At 39.5% G+C, this 21,627-nt stretch overlaps 1 protein-coding gene across 7 annotated transcripts in view; it reads right to left on the minus strand.

Moving 5' to 3' along the window:
• The window catches only part of RBMS1 (RNA binding motif single stranded interacting protein 1), a 153,397-nt gene that overhangs the window by 42,501 nt on the left and 89,269 nt on the right, over window positions 1-21,627 (minus strand). For all 7 annotated transcript variants that reach the window (XM_061451691.1, XM_061451700.1, XM_061451708.1 and 4 more), the window contains exon 3: window positions 2,388-2,446. In XM_061451691.1, the coding sequence (XP_061307675.1) occupies window positions 2,388-2,446 (59 nt within the window). The remainder of the gene's footprint in view (window positions 1-2,387; window positions 2,447-21,627) is intronic.

Raw genomic sequence — 21,627 nt, forward strand, 5'->3', positions numbered from 1 at the left:
TTATCTACTGTATCATAACCCAATTTTTGGTGAATTACTTCATTGTATATATATATAGTTAAATTTAAGTAGAGAAAACCCAGCTTCAGTGAGAGCAGATAGTTTTTCCATTGTTGTTACTGAAACCAGAATGTAAAAAGTTGTCCTAAAAGCATTTTCTATGCCCTATAATGCAGTCTTTAAATGTTAAAGTAAACCCAAAGTTAATTGTATATTTCCATAGAGTTGCAATAGCTTCTTTTCTCATTCTGAACAACAACATACAGCTAATAGAATCCAGGACATCTGAACAGCCATACACTTTGGCATTTACAGGCTTCAATTTTTAATGCTACTTGGGAATTGGATGCTCAAGTCTGACCAAAAGGCAGGAAGAGTTTGGAAGCTACTTCCCCATAATGTTATTGCAAACATCATTCTGTATTTTTCAAGCCCATTCTTTCCCACCAGTGAACTGCCTCAAATATTAAATAAATCCCTCTCCAATGTCTAAGTTGGGTTAAAAGAAAACAAAAACAACCCACCAATAAAAAAAAAAAAACACAATTCTGGGGGAGTAGAAAATTGAATTCTTTCTTCAGAAGGTAATAGCATTCTCTTACAACGATATATCTATACTGAGGACAAAAAAGGTTGTGTAGAGCTATAACTGAACCAGCTTTGAAGTCCTTAATTTGGGAAAAACAATTCGAGCAGCCTTGTACATCAGTGCTAGCTTATTTAACCTGCCAAGAAGCTGAAGAAAGCAGCATATTGTTCTGTGTAACACGTGGTGTTGTGGACTGTTAAATCTTGACATGAAACAGAGTGAATTAGCTCATATCAAGTTTTGTGCTGCCAAGGCAAACTAACTTTCCATACCCAAAACTAGCTTTCCGTACCAATGACAGCCCAGGTTATCAACACCACCACACTGCAGGGTGAAATACAGATGAAGTTGCATACTGATACCAAGCATGCCATCGAAGCTGGCTTTGCCATCTTCTAGATGTTATATAAACTCAATTGCTTGTGTTCCAGTTAGTTCAAATTCCATGGTATGTTTTCTTGGCAAGAGACAGAGATGCTGTCAAATCTTTTGGGTAAATTCCAGTTAGATATTTGCATTCTGCCTACTTATGTAATTTTAATGACATGCAGTAAGCTTCCTTACAGCCTTACCTTGCTGAATATTGTTTCAGCAGAATGTTAGTTACTGCTTTTCACCAGTGAGGTTTAAAATCTGCATCGAAAAAGTCAGCTTAAATCTCTTATGTGAGAATTTCTGTACCACTGACAGAACTACTGAAGCCTTCAGGAAAGGTGGGAGTGGCCAGATTAAATCAGTTAAGTGCTGTCATAGATATTAATGAATTAAAATAATTGAAAGGGGCATCTCCTCTTTCCTAGTCACAATATATGCAGGTGACATCTGCATACAAACTAGGAAAAAAAAAAAACTATAGAATTTTCAGTTTCTGAGCTGTCAGAATACCTTTAATTGCTTAAGATGAGGAGCACAGCTGAGAAGCTATGCCGCTGCTTCCACGTTCTGCACAAAAACTCTGTATTAATGATGAACTCGCCTCTCCTGCCTCTGCCTATCACCTTTATGCACATTCACGAGCTTCACGCTTATTAACATTGCTAAATCAGCTGACTTAATTCTTCACTTTGCTCAGAAATTATCCTTTTAATTGTAAAAAAAGAAAGTCTGAAATCTGATATTACCACACCTTCTCCCACCATGCACATTGCTGGGATATGATCTCACTACAATTGCAATGAGTGATGAAAATAATTGAACTGATGCATCCAGCTTATCTAAAGGAGTTCTAATTTTTTTTCCAGCTGCAATTACTGTGGTGAAAATGAACCCTTGCTTTGCTCCCAATACATTCAAAAGCATATAACAAAACACAATTAAGAGTATTAGAACATGTAATTAAGTGCTGCTTTAAACTACTCTAGTCAATGGAGCCGATTTCCACAATGTGTAATTTTTTCAGATGCTTAGTACAGTTGAATGGTCTTCTGCAAGATTCCCTGGTTTCTCCAGGCAAAAGGGTGAAAAGCTGCTTTTAACTCCATTTTTGTTTTTAAAATAGAGGCAAACTGCCAGCCAGCCCTATGCATGTCAGCTCCACTCTGGCTCGGCTGCACCACTGACACAGGCTGTCTGCCAGCTTCACTGGAAAGAAATGTATTGAGTAAGACTAGTTCAGGAATAAAAATGGGAAGAAGAAAAGAAAAAAGAAAGGGGGGAGGAAGACCCACACAGCAGCACCACTTCCCCCCCCCCCCCCCCCGAAAGAAAAAAGGTTAAAAGCACTTAAAATATATTAGCATATTTTACAGAATCAATTTGGACTTTCAGGTGAATGTAATATAAAGGCAAATATACATACCTTTGCACTTGTTTGTTGTCTTATCCAAAATAGCCTTCGTAGATACAATTTTCCCATACCTAAAATGTATTACACATATGTAAGGAAAATGAGAAAAGAATGTCCTACTACAACAGATACCCAATTCCATTATTTTATATCCTATTATGCTTTACTTTTAACAAAATGGAATAATATATAGACCACATAAATCTGTAATGAAAAATCATACACAGATGGAAGTGACAAGAGAAAAAGTTTCGAACATGATCTTGTTCTATTCTCCCTATCTTCTCAGTGGCACAGCAGAACCACAGAACAAGGTAGAGAAAGTGCTTTATACCAAAAAAAAAAAACCAAAACAATATGGTTAAAACCCTGGTACTTACAAAAAACCACATTTTAGACATAAGCTTGGACTTAGCATATATACAAATAAACCAATGTAAAAAGAATTAGCCATCTCTTCCGCCCCCACTGACAAACACAAAAAGATTAAATACTCCTATCTTGAAGATGACAAGCGAGGACAGGTTTACGAAACCTGATCAGCAAATGCAGTAAACGATTTTCTGTATTTTTAAATGGAAAACTGAGATGCAAAACATCTCAACCAAAATCAAAACAGCCCTCAGGAAAGTTGCAATTTCCTTTTTCTTATTGCCTGTTCCTCAGGTTCTCCACAACTGGCAAGCCCAGGTGCCAACCTGCTACACAGTCCAAAGCTGCGTAACCAGATAGCAATAAAGCTTGGGAAACAGGTGGACAGCAATAGGAAGATAACTGCTCCTTCCAAAGTGCCCTGCAAAGTTCATCAGCATTAGGGCTTTTGAGCAAATTTAGAGTAGAATTTGTCACTGCTTGTGAAAACTTGCAATTTTCCTTCAAAGTCAAATCCTAGTTTCATTTTTAAAAAAACAACTCCCTTGGCCAGAATCAGCAGCAAAACTGGAAACGGAGCAATGGTTTCCCAAGTTCCTTACTACAGTCTCCTATTTTTCCTGTGAACTACATTTGATACAAGGCTGGGAGTATACAAGGGAGAAATGATGCAACATGAATTTGTTTTCACTGAATCACGGAATGGTTTGGGTCGGAAGGGACCTTAAGGATCACCTAGCTCCAACTTCCCTGGCACAGGCAGGGACACTTCCCACTAGAACAGGTTGTTCAAAGCCCCATCCAACCTGGCCTTGAACACTGCCAGTGAGGAGGCAGCCACAGCTTCTCTGAGCAACCTGTGCCAGTGCCTCAGCACCGTCACAGTGAAGAACTTCTTTCTAATGTCTAATCTGAATCTACCCTTTTTCAGTTCAAAGCCATTCCCCCCTTAAACTATTCCTGCATGCTCCTCTATAACGTCCCTCTTCAGCTTCCGTGTAGGCTCCCTTTAGGTACTGGAAGCTGCTATGAGGTCTCCCCTGAGCCTTCTCTTCTCCAGGCTGAACAAGCCCAGCTCAGCCTGTCTTCACAGGAGAGGTGCTCCAGCCCTTGAAGCATCTTTGTGGCCTCCTTTGGACTCGCTCCAACAGGTCCGCATCCTTCTTATGTTGGGGGCTCTGGAGCTGCATGCAGTACTTCAGGTGGGGCCTCATCAGGACGGAGTAGAAGGGGAAAAAAATCACCTCCCTTGACCTGCTGGTCACACTCCTTTTGATGTGTCCTAGGATATGGTTGGCTTTCTGGGCTGCAAACGCGCACTGCAGAGTCATGTGGAGCTTCTCATCAACCAACACTACCAAGTCTGTTTCCTCAGGGATGCTCTCAATTAGAATATAATGTAGCTTAATATTACATTAACAGGTATACCTAGGCACTGTGTACTAAGAGGTTCTTTATCATTGTGCAAGAACCCAGAATGAACTGAAAATTCTAAGAAATGTTATCAACACAAGAAAGTGGAATTTGGGGAAGAATTAATTTTTACCAGTTCACCTGCTAAATATAACTTCAACAGAGTTAATATAATTTCAAGAAGCTATTATTTCCAAAGACAACTACCTCGATTTGTGCAATAGTTGTATTAGTCTTAAAAGTTCTTCAAAATATATAAGAAGCTTAATAAGTAAAGTTAAGCTTAGATTACTCAAATGTTCACTTGCAAAGTGATAGCTAGTCAAGGATGAAGCCTATTTACAAAGTACTTTCCCCCTAAAGAACATTTAAATACATGTTTCAGTATAATCACTCTCTGTGACCAGTTTCAAGCACCTTCTGCTTGCTCAGTGAGTTACTGTATGGCTTCAAATAGTTGCAAAGGGGTAAACCTGAGACAGTAGGTGTTTGCTTCCTTATTGCATCTGAAATTATGAGCATCTACACTGATATAAAATAGAGCTATCCAGCTGTAGCCTAAAAAAAAAAACCAAACCAAAACCGAAACCAAACACAAACATCAATGAAAATCAGTGCACACCTAAATCTGCTATGCTGGAAGCTGTAATAAGGCAATAGAAATTGTACCTAGTTATTGGAACAGGTACTTCCTTATTAGTGCCATTTATTTTTGATATATATTATTCATTCAGAAAGCTCTATCATCTGTGAGTCAAAACTTCCCAAACCTGCTCCAGAATTTTCCTGAGTGCAGAGCAAACTTACATGAAAAAAAGGCAAACTGTTCAGGAACAGTGCTCTTTAAGATCCATTGAATTCTTGCGTCCCAAGTCACTTGCACCCAGCGTTACATTTGACAGCAGCCATTCTCTATAACCTAATAGCTTCAGCAAATTGTTAAACTGAAGAGCTACATAACCTTTTGTGGCAAAAATCCCTGAACCATGATCTTGTCCTGCTACTGTTTCAGCTCTTGAAAGTGTAGAAAGTGGTTGTGGTGGTGGTGGATACCCAGTGCTGTTGCTTTTCATGTGAACAAAGTAACTGCAGCCCTCCCACAGTTTGGTCACAGGGAGGAGCGAGGGGCTGGCTGCAGGCTGGAGTGGCCCGTGACAGTGAAATACACCAGCCCCTAAATAAATGTCTGCATGTCTGTTCTTTGCAGCCATTTTATGGATCATCTTCCTGTGTGCAAAACCAGTAACGATTTAATTCACTGTCCTAGATTGCATGCCTTCTGCAAAGAGCTAGCTGCCATGGAAGACTGCCAAGAAGTTTCAGCAGTGTGAGTCTAGGAACAATTCAGAGAACCAGTATAACAATAGCAGCTATCGCCAGGATTTCTCTTACGATTTTCCCTGTGAATACTCCTCCCATAATGTGAATACTCACACCATGAAGCACAGAAATGCAGTTTAGTGCCTGGGCAGAGGGATACATCCCCTCCTTGCTCCTGCCCAGTGGTCTGATACCAGGGGAAATTACTCCCTGCAATTCCTCTTAAGTGCTTCCTTCAAATGATGACCACCATGAAAATCTACTTCCTTCCTCCTGAATTCTGCAGTCCCAATACTGCTGTTAAAATAGGCTTTTGTCTTCGACTGCTCATTTGTTGGGTGCAACTGCAGCTAAGACCCACTGGAAATCAGTGACCTATAAAACACATCAGTCACGGTGCAAACTAACATGTATTGCTTGCTTACAAAAAGAAATATAACAAGCAAGAGAAAACTTTTATTCCAAAGATGGCTATGATGTTAGGTCTCACATAAAGATCATAATTCCTCTCAAAGCTCATGCACATCTAGTTGTTTTAGGCATCCTGCTAATGCTAATCTTCTGCTCCAAAGCCTTACCACGTGCTTAGTGAGACCTGCAACCCCAGGCAGAGTACATCTCTTATGGTTGGCAGAATCATTTCAACAGTAATGGGCAATTGCTCATTCCCTGTCCTTTGAAGCAATTATTTAAAAAATATGCTGTCTTTTACATTAAGTGCTAATCTGGCTGGTGACAAGCAACTAGGTATTCCTTATTAAGAAGGTTGTTTTTCTCCCCAAAATACCATCAAATAAACTCCCAGCAGTAACAGAGTTCCTTCTTTGGGGTGGAGGGTAGGGGGTGTATGTGGTTTTCGTTGGTTGCAGATTTTTCTTGTTTCTGTTTGGTCTTCTTTGAGTTCTATTAACATATTCTCTCTTCATTCTGAATTATCTTTGGAGATGGAAAGACGTTTTCAGCTTTGCATCTCTTTTCCACAGACACTTGTACCAATGTCAACTAAGGTATTAAGGAAGAGATGATATGAGGCACGTAAGAGATTGCCAGAGTGTATTGGTTATGTGATTAAAAGGGCTATGTTCAGTACATCTGTGTACAAGCTACCGTTATAGTACAGAACATCAATACAAATGTATATTTGTATAGCAGATGAAGAAACTTATTCAAAAGTCAAGTTAGGAAGATGCACAGTACTGCCACTTAACAGGATTATGCTTACCACTGCCCATTGCATATGCTCTGTGCAGAAATGAAAGGGTAAGCCCCACTTACTCAACTGCTCTAAGAAGACCTACTGCCAGGCAGTGTGAATGTCAAAATACAGCACTATACATTTGTCTTAGATACTTTTGAAGTGGGAGACTTGAAGCAAAGCATCGCCTTACACTTTTAAAATACCATACTGTTCAGCAACACAGACAAAGCCAGTGCAAATAATCACACTGATTTATTGCAAATAGCTGTTTCAGTTTTAAATAAAACAAAACATTTCAAACATCTCTGAAGCCTAATTTTGACAACCTCCATGATGCTGAAATAAAAGGGTCCTTAGAAAACTAAGTGCATGGATCAAAATGAACCACTGTTTATTTTACTCCCTTTGTACATCTGCTAGTATAACGAACATACTTGCAAATGTGAGGGCGATAAAATGCCATCATGAGCATGACAAAGAATGGGGAACGAAGTAGCTTGAAGTCTCTGCCACAAGTGCTATTTTGAGTGTTGAAAGAACTTATCTGTGTGTGCCTTAGGGGAGGTACAGTAAGAACAGGCAGTGAGAGGCTTGTCTGGAATGAATTGCTGAAATCTTCATCCACAAAAGCTTAACATAATATACCTCATACAACCAAGTTCACTCACAGTGCTTCCCTCTGCAGTACTTTTAAACCGTTCTCCAGCTTCTGCTGCAAAGGGTTCTCTTCCTGATGTTCACTTGGATACTAACACACCAGAAGGATGTGTCCGTATCTCTGCTACCATGAGAAGTCCTTGACTTTTAGAACTGCTTAGGTCCTCCATCCTGAACTATCCAGAACTTGGTGTTGAAGAACAGTGCTCCTTCTTTGCCGAGTCCAGTTCAGCTTTAAAAAGAGCATTCCTAGAGATCCTGCTGCTGTAAGCCTTGCATTACTGTGGTGCTGTCAGAACTCCTCTGCTATGCAGAAACAATGCTGCATATCTTCTGTGTTTATTCTAGATTAATTTTCACATCTTAGCATCTTATCACTGCCCTCATGGAATGCTCTTTATTCCTAAGAGCCAGAATCATGTGGTAAAACCAGGCATGGATTTCATAACATATAAGTGGCTCTGAGTACATGAACTCATTGTAAGGTTAAATTGTGAAAGGAAAAGAGAACCTGGCTGAACACAAAACTTTCAGTAGAGAGCAGATTTCTCACCAGGTGACCCAAAGACAACAGTGAACACAACAAACAGGCAGATCCAGCAAGGACTGTCGCATGGGAGAGCAGATCAGCTAATACTAAAATACACTGCAGTTGCTGAACCAATTCACATCAGAATAAACCTCACTTTAGCCTAGGGTAAATAAATAGAACAAAACGGATAAAGCAAATACTTCCAAAACAATACCCGTACATTAACTATAACACTGAAAGGAACATGTAGGTGGAGATGCTTTGTCTATAGATCAGCTTAAAAAAAAAAAAACAAAGAAAATAAAAAAAAAGTAAAACAACAGCAACAAAAACCTTTCTTAGTCAAACGTGGCTTTATTCAGTGTACAACACTGTGGCACCCTGCATGTGTTCTGAATGCAGCAAATTCATGCTTGAAAGGAAATATTATGCTTCAGTATAATCTGAAATAAATGCCATGTGCAACTTTCAGATGGCATCCTTGCCTCCCCAAACACAGAGCATCCTATTTTGAACAGTACAACTCAAAACATTTATGTGAAATTAATGGTCTTAATAGCCAAGCCCACATCACAGCCTATCTCACTTGTAGAGTATGCAGAAGCCCCAACCCATTCATCTCAACAGAGACCTGAAGAGGAGAAACCTGAACAGTCCACGGGAAGGCCTCATCTATGCTGCAGTTCTCAGCTCTGCTATACCACCTGATGGAAAAGGAGCAAAGAAAATCCCCTGTAACTGAGGAAAAGAGTCAAGGGAGTTGTCAGCAAGAGCTGACTTGGTACAGCTGGCTCCCATTCCTCACTGTTCTTCCAGTGTTCAGGCCACTTCTAAGCCAACACGACAGCCAAGGGAACATAATCAGCCCCAGCAATCTTTCCTGCTGGATCCAAAAAACAAGTTCAGAGCATTCTCTAAGCAGTACAAAAGGTTTTATCTGGCTCTCATACCTCCCTTTCTCTGCTGCATCTTGGGAAAGCAGTGTACTGAACCTTAAGCTCCTCTTCCCTTTTAAGCTTAGATAAACACAAGAAGTTTTGTTTCTCCATGTATCAAATTTTTAATTTTCCAATAAGGGGAATTTCAGAAAATATTTGTCAATAAAATACTGCTAATAATGAAATACTATAATCCTGCTATTTAATTATGAGTAAATGTTCTTCTACAGAAACTTGATGGAGAAATGTATTCAATCCAGCAGACTACAGAGTTTGGAGAACAGAATCAAACCATATGGTTTCCATTTTTAAATTCTTCACCACATCTATGCCATAGTGTAGAAGGAGACATTGCTGAGAACATTTTGTCCATATTTTGTTTTCTGTTGTTGGAAGACACACACTGTTCTTTGAGAAAGTTTTTGGAATCACTGAGTTGCTTTATGGCCATCATGGGCCTAAATATTTGCTACCAGAACATGATGAGTACCTACCACCAAAAGCTGGACCAACCATTTTTAGTGCATAATTATACATTACATAAAAAGTTGCAGTTGTATTTTTCTTATTTGCAGAGTTGATGGATACGCATAATCTATAGTATGAGTTGTGTTTTCAAACTGCTGCAGATTTGGCTAATTTGTTCAGTTCAGCAAAATCTCCTTTACTAGCTTCAGAAATTGAGGAACTGGGTTAACTAACCCAGCCAGATGTGTTCCGTTTCAGGCACTGGATCACTATGTGCAAAATAGAGCTTCCTTGTAAAGCCAAGTTAGAGCACTGCTTTGATTACACACTGTTAAATAGTCATGTGGTTTTGACATAAAAGCTAGTTCCTCTCTTATTAATTGTTCCTTTGCCTCTCTGGTACTTCAAAGAGAAAGACAGTATTTTTAAAGTATCCAAGTTGTTCTCATTGTCTTTTTTTAATATTTTAATTGGGAGATAAGTAATACATTCAAATAAATTACAGTTTATTTTTATGGAAGCCAATACTGCTTTGATTGTTTTAAAATGAATTGTTACATTTTTTCCATTAATGTAAAACTATTTCTGAGGAGTCAGGGTCTGTGTATTTTAAAAAAAAAAACAAACCCACAAAATAAACAAACAAATGCAAACACCCCCCCCCCCAAAAAAAAAACAAAACACCAAAACCACCAAACCGCAAAACAAAACACACCTCACAACAAAAAATAAACCCAACCCCTCAGATCTTTACCAATTCAACAGTCTCAAAAGTCTTACATGTGGCTGCAAATTCTTCACAAGCTCATCAAAGCCTTCACAACCTCTCTATCTTTAAATCTTCATTTAAGTTTTGCATAGTTGTGTTTTCTATAAGAATCAGTGGGTAAAAGCATGTACCATCATCATTACTGATACAGTTACCAACATCAGCACAGTTCATAGAATCAAAGTGGTTTGGGTCAGCTTGTCCATAACTGGCAAGCCCAGGTGCCAACCTACTACACAGTCCAAAGGTGCATAAACAGATAGCAATAAAGCTTAGGAAACAGGTGGACAGCAATAGGAAGATAACTGCTCCTTCCAAAGTGCCCTGCAAAGTTCATCAGCATTAGGGCTTTTGAGCAAATTTAGAGTAGAATTTGTCACTGCTTGTGAAAACTTGCAATTTTCCTTCAAAGTCAAATCCTAGTTTCATTTTTAAAAATCCAACTCCCTTGGCCAGAATCAGCAGCACAACTGGAAACGGAGCAATGGTTTCCCAAGTTCCTTACTACAGCCTCCTATTTTTCCTGTGAACTACATTTGATACAAGGCTGGGAGTATACAAGGGAGAAATGATGCAACATGAATTTGTTTTCACTGAATCATGGAATGGTTTGGGTCGGAAGGGACCTTAAGGATCACCTAGCTCCAACTCCCCTGGCACAGGCAGGGACACCTCCCACTAGAACAGGTTGTTCAAAGCCCCATCCAACCTGGCCTTGAACACTGCCAGTGAGGAGGCAGCCACAGCTTCTCTGAGCAACCTGTGCCAGTGCCTCAGCACCGTCACAGTGAAGAACTTCTTTCTAATATCTAATCTGAATCTACCCTTTTACAGTTCAAAGCCATTCCCTCCCTTTACCTATCCCTGCATGCTCCTCTATAAAGTCCCCCTCTAGCTTCCTTGTAGGCCCCCTTTTGGTATTGGAAGGTTGCTGTAAGGTCTCCCAGGAGCTTTCTCTTCTCCAAGATGAACCACCCCAGCTCTCTCAGCCTGTCTTCATAAGAGAGGTTAAAACTGGTATTAGTGTGCTACAAACGATCTTTCAGTCATGCTCAGTGGGTTACAATTCCAGATTTCACTAAGAAGTAAACAGAAGCACCAAAACCAGATAAAAATCTGATATATTATCAGCTTTTACAGTTATCTGTCCTTAGAAGATCAGATGCTTAGAGTAATGAACATATAAAATTTGATGAAGTGTGAACAAATGCCTTCTTAGCTTCTTGGACAGTATTAATTTTAACAGATAAGAAGCATTATTTTAGGAATAGATATTTGGTTTATAGCATACAGGGTCTATACAAATGTAACTACTCCTTCTAGCTAAAAAGAACCAGAAACTCAAAGCCCTACCAAATAGCAAACTGATACACAGGAAGTTCTTGGAGATAATTTTTCAGCTACCTATTTTGGTTTTCTTAAGAGTAGTTATTTCCTGGTTAAACCAAGGATGAGGTGTGGGGATAGGGAAGAAAGGCTTTTAGAATCAGGAAATGTTTGCTTCCTCTTGCTTTGCAGAGGTGTGAATAATGTCTATCCATTCCTTACAAGCTGACAAGTCAAGGGGACAAAGTGCTGTTAATATCCTACCACTATTTTTATGACATTTTGAAAACGTTTTTCAATTGGTATGCTCCTTCCTGCACAGCAAACTGAATATCATAAAAGCATGATCCACTGTACAAGGCCCTTTCATTTAGCACAGCTGAGGAAAACTGCTTTTTTTTTAGTATCTCCGAGTATTTCAAACAGTTAAGACGTGTTACAGCTGACACTAAACCAGCACTCCTAATGTGGCTTTCTAGTGTGCAGCAAACGAGCAGACTTCTAACAACTGCCTGCAGAGGTGTTTTCTCTGTCGATCTTAAATCGACAACAAAAAAGTAATGGCATGTTTATTTAGTCCTACTTTATAACGTTAAGAATGTTGCAATATGTGAAAAAAGCAGTTATTCTTTAGTACTACGATGATGGGGGGGGAGAAATAATCATAAAAGTTTTTCCCCCAGGGTGCTTTTGGAAATGGAGGAGAAGGCTCTTATATTCTTCCCTGGCAGGCACTGAAAAGAATTCAGCTTCTGCTACTTTGAGAATAACACAACAGCGTAATGGGAGATTAAAACACGTAATGCTGAAAAAAAAGAGAGAGGAAGAGCAGTAAAAGTGGCAGGGCCAGCCTCTTGCACTGCACAGATCATCTTCATATTAGAATAAAGATTCTAATCATCCTAATGATTCTTATGAAAGCCAGGATGCTAACATGCTGGTCCTAAATTTGTTGATTACGTATCTGTTTTAACTGTAAAGACATAAGATGTTACATGCTGCGAAGAAAAACAGTTTCAAGCAAACTGAGAAAAATGATCCCATTCAGTGTTTCTTGCAGCCACTGCCCCTGCAGTAACCCAACCTAACTTCTGACAAGTTGAGGTGATTTAGCATAATCTCTGAACCATCTGATAGGCTATCTATCAGTTCAGTAGCCTTGTTATTTTACAGTTTATAGGTTAAGCAGGATAAATAACCTATCAGAAAACACAAACGGATTTGCCTCTGACACACTCTGAAGTGCAAGTATTGCCTAAGTAACCATAGCTTGCTTTCTCCTCTGCTGGAGAGCATAAAAATCACAGCACCGCATTAACCAAAGTGCCTGTTCTTTCAGAAAAGGAAATTGTTTATCATCTTCTTTACAGTTTATGAAATCAACAGTTTTGCAGAGCTATGTACACACTTCATAACTTTTTTTTTTTACCTACACTTTTAGGAGATTTTTCTATTTACTCATTTGAAAACTCACATGTGAAGTATTTTAAAAGGCATGAACTACGCAGAATTACGTTTCATTTTCAAACATCTGTATGCAGGAACACAAATGCTGGTTGACATTAAAAGTGTTGTTTCCTGCCAACTTTCTACTGAGTTTGATGACCAACATTAGTGAAAGACCATTCCGTGTTTTTTTTTATAAATTATGTAGCATTGTTCTTTGAGAAAAGTACTTTATATTTGCATGGAAAATGAAGTGGCGTGCATAAATTAGACTGAATGGTTTAGAAACTGATTTGCTACTATTCTACTTCTAATATAGTATATTGTAATTTCTATGAAGTACTCTTACACTGAAAGCATTATAGAAAGTTTCACCATAAGATACCGAACCAAGGATCATTGATATGAAAACAGTTTATGCAGTTATTCAGATAGTCAAAACAATAAATCTCAATTATCATAAATCAACTACCATAGTATATATTAAGACCTTCATACAAGTTACTAGTAAATGCTACAGTATTAGGAAAAAAAAAGAAATAAAAATCAAAGACATCTGCTTCTCGCTTCCTGCCTCACAAAGCAGGCTGCACTTTGTATCATTCAGCATCCAGTTTAGCAGAGCAAATTCTGGAGAAACCTTATTTTACAAAAAGAGGTAATTAAAAAGATATTTGGAATTCTTGACTAACCCACTTCTTAGTACTACAATCATTCTTACTCAAGAAAACCTAGGAGGACTTAGATTTTCTGTAGGAATTTGCCTGCACATCTACTGACAAGGCTATACAGTTCTATGGGAAGGGGCTAGTTCCCTTACAGCTACAAGATGGAAGAACAAAGCCATGTTATTTTAAGAAAGCAAATGGTAAATGGTCTCACCTTGTTGTTTTCTTACCCTAACGCTACAGAATGGACACAAATTATGCCTGGGTTAAGAGTAAAGCACTGGGCAGAAGGGGGGCAATATGCATTTTACCCACAACTGAAAGCACAAACTGAAGCAATAGTCTTTGAAAATAAATTATCACAGTTCCTGTGGCTCCCAGAAAGAATATAAAAAAAATGAGACCACAGTTTCACATAGCCATGAAAGATAAAGGTTTTTTTTAAAAAAAAAGCATAATTCATTTGCAAGCAAGATTATAAAGTCCCAACCAGGTTCAAATTACAAGTCTAGGATATTATTTCTACAGTCTAGCAATTACTTTTATCGTTTTTCCTCATACTGAGAAAAGATCACTAATCAAGACAATGAGTTTGGAAGATAAGAAATTAAACCAGATGGATGCTAATACGTATTTATAAGCCAAGCTCATGGCAGGTCTGCAGACATGCATGTATTGACTTAACCAAGCGCTAGCTGTTTTAATCTGAAAGTAAGGCAATATTTCTGCACCCAACCATAAATCTTTGCAGATCTCTCAGCCTCACCAATTTTGCAGAGCCTATACTAACAGCTTGAAAGAATAAAAGTATGAAGACTTATGAGAGCAGTTCTTGTTATTCATAACTCCTTTCTCTTCCCTGTGCTAAACAGTACAGATCAGCTTGGAAGCATAAATTATTCTTTCTACCTGAAGACCTTTTAGTTTTTCTATTCCTCCTCCTCCAGCCAAGGAAGCCAAGTTCAGCTGTTGTCAGCATACGATGCATTGTCTTTTATTTTGGCTTTTCCAAGCATATTTCTTTTTCTTGTAGGAGGGAATTAAGTACAAGTCAAGGGGAACATAAGGTTATTTATCAACACCTCCCAATACTTTTTTCCCTTGTTTTATTCTGAACTGTATAAATAAAAAAGGTGTTATTCTGACTACAATTCTAACTAGTATAAGATTACCTCCTATTTGGATAGAGTCACCTATTAATGCCACTAGCCTGTATACTTGAATGAGATTACTTTTTAATTTATTCTTGCCTATTAATTTCACTCCTAGTGAAGGTTGCTAACCAAGTCTTTTAACCTCAGTTAAAACAAATAACACCCTGAGGAATATGCTGGCAAAGTCCTGAAAACCATGAAATGGAGATTGCCAAAGTACATGGGCACTTTCAGCCACATCCTATTTCCTAAGCCCTGACCCATCTGTCAACTCTGAACTGTAAAAAAAAAAAAAAATCTTACATATTGTGCAAGTTACGTATACACATGTATTACAAAATACATACCTATATATGTACACAAACACACAATGCTTTTTTCTTGCATTTGTCTTGTATGGAAGATGCTTGGCCACTGGAATAGTGCCTGCCATTGATAACTTTTTAAAAATGCGTGTTGAATATTTGCGTTCTGTTTTTGTAATACTAAAACAACTTAAAGGCAACAGGATGAATCTCAAACCTGGCCTGCTGGGTTAAAATACCTTCTACACCAAGATACCTATTTGTTCTTACCTGCATCTTGCACTAATTTAACTGCCCATTTTGCAAAGTTCTGACTGCCTACCTTCTGTCTGGAAGAAAAAAAATCCCGATACATTCAAATAACATCCAGTCTCTCTAAACTGCATTTTAACAGCAGTTCTTTCATGGAATACTCATAGTAGCATCCTGCTTTCAATAGCTATTCTATACTGCAATTAACACCTCAATTAGTATTTGAGTCTGATCTCCCTTAATTTCTGGTAACTTAATGTCAGTCATACTAAACAGTATTAAATGAACAAGTTATTCTAAATAATTGCTAAGCCTTCCAGAGGCCTTGCCCCCTTAATAGCATGGCATGGAGACTTTATCCCTATTTGAATCTGCTTCTCTAAGTCTCAAGTCCCAGCTGTGCTGAATAGCAAATATCTCCACTTCAATAGGGAAAATGGTTGCACTAAAGTAGTTCTCTCCAGGGGTCAAAATACTTCGGAAGGGCATTTAAGTGGCTGTATGTTCCTGAGCAGAAACATCAGCTCACATATCGATTAGAACCACGTGGCTCTGTTGAATCGACGTCTGCAGCACTGTTAAGTGCTGAGATAGGGACAGAGGAGTGTCATGCATTTAAAAAAATACTATCCATCTGTTGCCAAATTTTAGATACATGAGCAATCACAAGCTAACACAAAATCTGAAGTGCGACCTTTGTGGCTGATGCGTAAGGGTCATATTCAGTGACACTTCTTCAGTTTCACACTGCTTAAGACAGTCTTTTGAACATTGATTGAAATAAGCAGGAGGCAGTGTTTGATTTCTGCAGTCTTACAAACAGAATGTTATAGACATGTATACGAAAATTTGCTTTCGGTAGCTTACATATACCATTCTTTTTAAAGACACCATTAACCTATTCTGATCCCGTCACTACAGGCAGCTAGCCAAGTACAACTGAAGTCTTCTAGAACCACTGCCTACTCTGGGCCCTGCGCTGCAGATGGGCCTGTAGTGCGTTACCAGATTGTCCTATAGAATTTACCCAAGCTGGCTGAAACTAATGCAATTCCCCAGACCCTCCCTTCCACTGACTTTTGTGCAATTACTATGTCAAGTGACACCACGGAAGGATAAATCCAGTGTCATAGACTGAGCTTTGGCTGATATGCCTGAGGAAGCACTTGGATCGATGGGCTTCACAGTAAAGAAGACAGACAATGGAGCTTACTCCTGACCTAGCAGGGAAAACCCAACCCATGTGCAAAGGGGTGACTCAAGACTGAGTAGACTGGGCTCAAAAAAAATTAGAATCTTCCATTTGGCTGTATCAACTGCATGCTTAGATGAAATCTACACTGAACAGAGTAAGAAACAGATTCGGTTTCTTAAAAGGAAACAGCTGCGGCATTCACAAACTCAGAGCTCAATACCCACAGAAGGGACTACTTGCAAAACACAATCTCATACAGGGCCAAGTAAAATTAACCAACTACTGCATGACAGCAAGTCTGACAGGCAAGTCCAAAGTCAGTAAAGTTAGTTCTGTATCACAATCTTTCTTGAACAGATTCAAAAACACATGCCAACAAGGGAGCTTGTATGACACAGTCACAGGGTTTCTGGGCTTTACAGACCTGTTTTATTATCAAGAGCCTGAGACAACTATTTCTTTGCCTGCAAGAGGGCAGCAGAATTAACTTTTCTCTTAGAAATGATAAAGTATTATAACAAAAGAAGCTAAAACTCTTACTCAGGTATGAATCTCAGTGCCTACACGTCAGATTTTAAAATAGTTGATGTCATCTACCTGGACTTGTGTAAAGCGTTCGACACTGTCCCACACGACATCCTTGTCTCTAAATTGGAGAGACATCAATTTGATGGATGGATCACTCAGGGGATAAAGAACTGGCTGGATGGCCGCACACGAAGAGTTATGGTCAATGGCTCAATGTCCGGCTGGAGACCAGTAACGAGTGGTGTCCCTCAGGGATCGGTGTTGGGACCGGTCTTGTTTAACATCTTTGTCGGTGACATGGACAGTGGGATTGAGTGTGCCCTCAGCAAGTCTGCTGATGACACCAAGCTGTGTGGTTCGGTTGATACGCTGGAGGGAAGGAATGCCATCCAGAGGGACCTCAACACGCTTGTGAGGTGGGCTGATGCCAACCTCATGAAGTTTAACCATGCCAAGTGCAAGGTCCTACACCTGGGTCAGGGCAATCCCAGGCACAGCTACAGGTTGGGCAGTGAAGAGATTCAGAGCAGCCCTGTGGAGAAGGACTTGGGGGTGTTGGTAGATGAGAAAATGAACATGGGCCGGCTTCAGTGTGCGCTCGCAGCCCAGAAAGCCAACCGTATCCTGGGCTGCATCAAAAGGAGCGTGACCAGCAGGTCAAAGGAGGTCATCCTGCCCCTCTGCTCTGCTCTTGTGAGACCTCACCTGGAGTATTGTGTGCAGTTCTGGTGTCCTCAACATAAAAAGGACATGGAACTGTTGGAACAAGTCCAGAGAAGGGCCACAAGGATGATCAGGGGACTGGAGCACCTCCTGTATGAAGACAGGCTGAGAAAATTGGGGCTGTTCATCCTGGAGAAGAGAAGGCTGCGTGGAGACCTCATAGCAGCCTTCCAGTATCTGAAGGGGGCCTATAGGGATGCTGGAGAGGGACTCTTCATTAGAGACTGTCATGACAGGACAAGGGGTAACGGGTTAAAACTCAAACAGGGGAAGTTTAGACTGGATATAAGAAGGAAATTCTTTCCTGTTAGGGTGGTGAGGCACTGGAATGGGTTGCCCAGGGAGGTTGTGAATGCTCCATCCCTGGCAGTGTTCAAGACCAGATTGGACGAGGCCTTGGTGATATGATTTAGCGTAAGGTGTCCCTGCCCACAGCAGGGGGGTTGGAACTAGATGATCTTAAGGTCCTTTCCAACCCTAACTATTCTATGATTCTATGAATAGTTCATTTACTAATTTCTAATCAATTTATCTAAACAAGATTCTTAAAACAGTCTAAATAGAAATCTTAAAACTTTTTTTATGAAAACCACTCAGAAGCAGGAAAATGGAATGGATACAGTACGACACAGAAAAAAACTGAGGATCAAAAGATGGAATAGCCATATCCAGTGTGAGAAAGCTACTCACTAGTAAAGAGTTAAACAGTATCTAGGTCACTCTACAGTCTCCTGCACACCCTCAGCTCACTGCGTATCGGAAGTGCTGTGTGGGAAGGCCAGGGAACTAAACTCACAGACCAAGTATGACTCAGACTGCAGTAATTTAATGATATTTTTTTCTCTTAAATCATCCTTGGGATTAAAAGAATCCACACCCTCAACATGAAACCAAGTCATTGTGAAAGGAAGAAACCTTCACAGATCTTTGAGTCAAAAAAAGGCATCTAGAAGCAAATTGATTATTAATGGCAAAGGACTGAGACCTTTCCTATAGCATACTATATGATCAGAACAGCAGAAGGTGAAGAATCTGAGCCCCAGTCAGATGTTCTTCTGAAAGCCCTAGTGGGGATGATCTCAGCAATAAGAATGTCAGAGAACTGCCTGCCAAAAAAATAAAGGAGAGCTGTCACAGCCAAACACACTGACCTCTACCACTAGAGGAAAGCAACTTCAGAGAAACAGCCTCATTTCCCCCACCACTGCAGAAGCTGAACTCAAGATTTGTCAGATATCTTCGGCACAAGCATGAGTAGAAGACAACTGTAAGATCCTGGAGAAGGCAGAACACCAGTGACCAAGATCCAAACACAAATCCAGTTAGATCCCTGAGGAACAATTTAAATTTCTGCAAATTGAAACAAAAACTGAACAAAGCAGAATTTGGGAAAGGACACTGATGAGCAGAAAACAACTCTGCCCTCAGGAACACTCCTTCCTGACTACAACATAAAATTATGAACATTTACTCTTTCCTCTGCGCTTCCAAGCTGCCTCCCTCCTCTTCCCTTAAGGTAAGGCACTCCAACCACCACAAAAAAAAAGAGTAAAGCTACAATGTCTTCTATCATAGGAATTCATAACTTTTCATCCACAGAAACAGAAACCAATTTCACATTTGTCGTGACAAAAATCTAACTGGTTCTGCTGGGATGATATAAACAGCAGTGAATTCCTTTTCTGGAACGGTTTTTCTTAGTATATCATAAAGAGCATAGCAATATAATTATAAAGAATTGAGCATCTGGCTTCACAGCTATATATTTAGATGCATTCTGCTCTGTTTCCAATTAAATTATTTAACTTTTTATCCCATAAGATAAAGAAACTAACAGTGTTCCCCAAACCCATATCCACCATGCAAACATCACTAGGATGCTTGGTCTGTAACCAGTTACCTTTGAAAGTAAAGTCTTGGTGCATCTCACCCTTCAGCTACAACCACGAACTAGCTCAAATCCCTAATATCCTCCAATTAAGTGAGGGGTTCAAACCCAAATAAGTTCAGGTGAGGGCTTTATCTTGAGAATACAGCATCACTTTATCACTGAATTTTGAGTACCAATTAAAAGGGCTATATCTTTGACAGAAAAGACCAAAAGAGTCACCATAAATACAGCAGAAGCCCCATGCTCCATACTGACTTAAACCAATACTGGGTCTGCTTCTGGTCATTGCTTCAAGTACAATTTACTGATTAAATGAAAACCGATGAAGAAAAAAAAATGAGTTCTTCTTGTTTTTCAAAAAGTAATCAGACTCAAAAACTTTTATTAGCCAATCTACCGAAGAACATCTTAACTCAGGGCCTTTATGTGTCTATTGAAACCTATCTACTTTTGGAACCTTACCAATTCTACCGAATTCAGATGGCCAAAACAATGAGCCTGTGCTCCTTAGACTACCAGTTCAATCTCAGTTCAAGCGTTAGATGGGAAAGAGTTGAACAGTGGCAGTCAGGTCTGTTCCCGCTTCCTCGGAAGGCCACTCTTCTCAAAATATTTAATGACATTCACAAAGCATAATTCAGAGTGAGAGTCCTAGATTCAAACAGAATTGGCAAATATTTAACTGAATAGGCAATTAATAAAATGGATGGAAAAAACTTCAGAATTTCTCATGGAACAAAGTAAAAAGCAATTCACTAGGGAAGAACAGAAGACTGGGACAGATTACTGTATATTTTTATAATGTCATAGCTCTGAATATTTGGAAGATGTTCAAAAAGAATTGATTCTAATTTACATAATAAAAAGTACATTCATGCTGAGTCCTTGGTATGAGAATGGACTTTTTTCAGCAGCCATCGTGCCTAAGGGTCTTTCATGCCTAGTACTGTATGTACCTCCATACTGCCACATGGAAGCCCTGTAAGTTGCCACTGAGAAAAAGAAATGTGGAACAACACTTTCCCTCCAGTACTTGAGATCTTCAAAATATAGCAAATAGACTTTTGGCAACAAATAAAAAAAGCTTTGACAATAAAGTTAAGACAAAGCCTACCACACAATAAAAACAGCTTCAAGTGTGGGAACTGTAGGGGGTTTAATACAGACTCTCTAGAGGAAAAAAAAAAAGCAGATATTTACAAACACTCCATTTCAGATCACAGTACTACAAACAGCAGTGCAGAAAATATGCACTCTGCTACCAGCTCCACTGGGTATCCCCACCATGCTGATAACCTCACATCTTGCATGGAAAGAGGCTCTTCTCTCTCCTAAATGGCTTCTCCAGGACTCAGCAAGGGCATTCAGACTTAACTAGGGGAGATTTCTGCCTTGGGGTACTACTGCACAGCTACAGACTGAAAAGGATTAAAAACAAACAAAAACCAGCCGAAAACCCAATACCAAAGGAAAGAACTACAGAATTTATCTGGCACTGTGTAATTACATCGCTGAAAAGCTCAGCCTTCACTGTCAAACGAATCCTAAGTCCACGCTATGGAGTTCTAAGTTGTTTTAAGTCTTAATACTAGCTATAGGAGTGGTGGGCTCCTGCAGATGCTCCATGTTTCCTAGGATCAGGCCTTTGCAAGCACACTACAAACAAACAGCAGTCAAGCTTGCCATTGTTTTAGGGGCATAGGTACACATTTCTGTGTTAAACCAGTTGGTTTCTTTAGCACACCATTTCATTGGCGATTTTACATACACCCTAAAGAAAATACAGTCCTGAACTGCAAAACCATGCTAGTCTGCAGGCTCCAAAAGCTCTTCAGTCACCCTTTCAGCAAAGTCCCTGAAGCCAGAAACAAGTAGTTTGCCTCCATTTTGGGTGTTTAGATAATTTTATTTCTGACATTTGGGGTTTGCATATAAAAGATCTCAGATTTTTCCAGTAATCTGTATTACTCTGCACGAAGCAGGCTCCTTTTTTTCCTTCTGGTTTTAGATCTTCTATTAACATAACACTTATTTCACTACTGCATTCACTCAGACATTAAAGTCCTTATTAATGCCAGAATAATTGCTAATATTTTG

The sequence above is a fragment of the Pezoporus flaviventris genome, unplaced genomic scaffold (assembly GCF_033815535.1).
Source record: "Pezoporus flaviventris isolate CSIRO_AGI_PZ_B2104156 unplaced genomic scaffold, CSIRO_AGI_Pfla_v1 ptg000001l, whole genome shotgun sequence".
Lineage (NCBI taxonomy): Eukaryota > Metazoa > Chordata > Aves > Psittaciformes > Psittacidae > Pezoporus > Pezoporus flaviventris.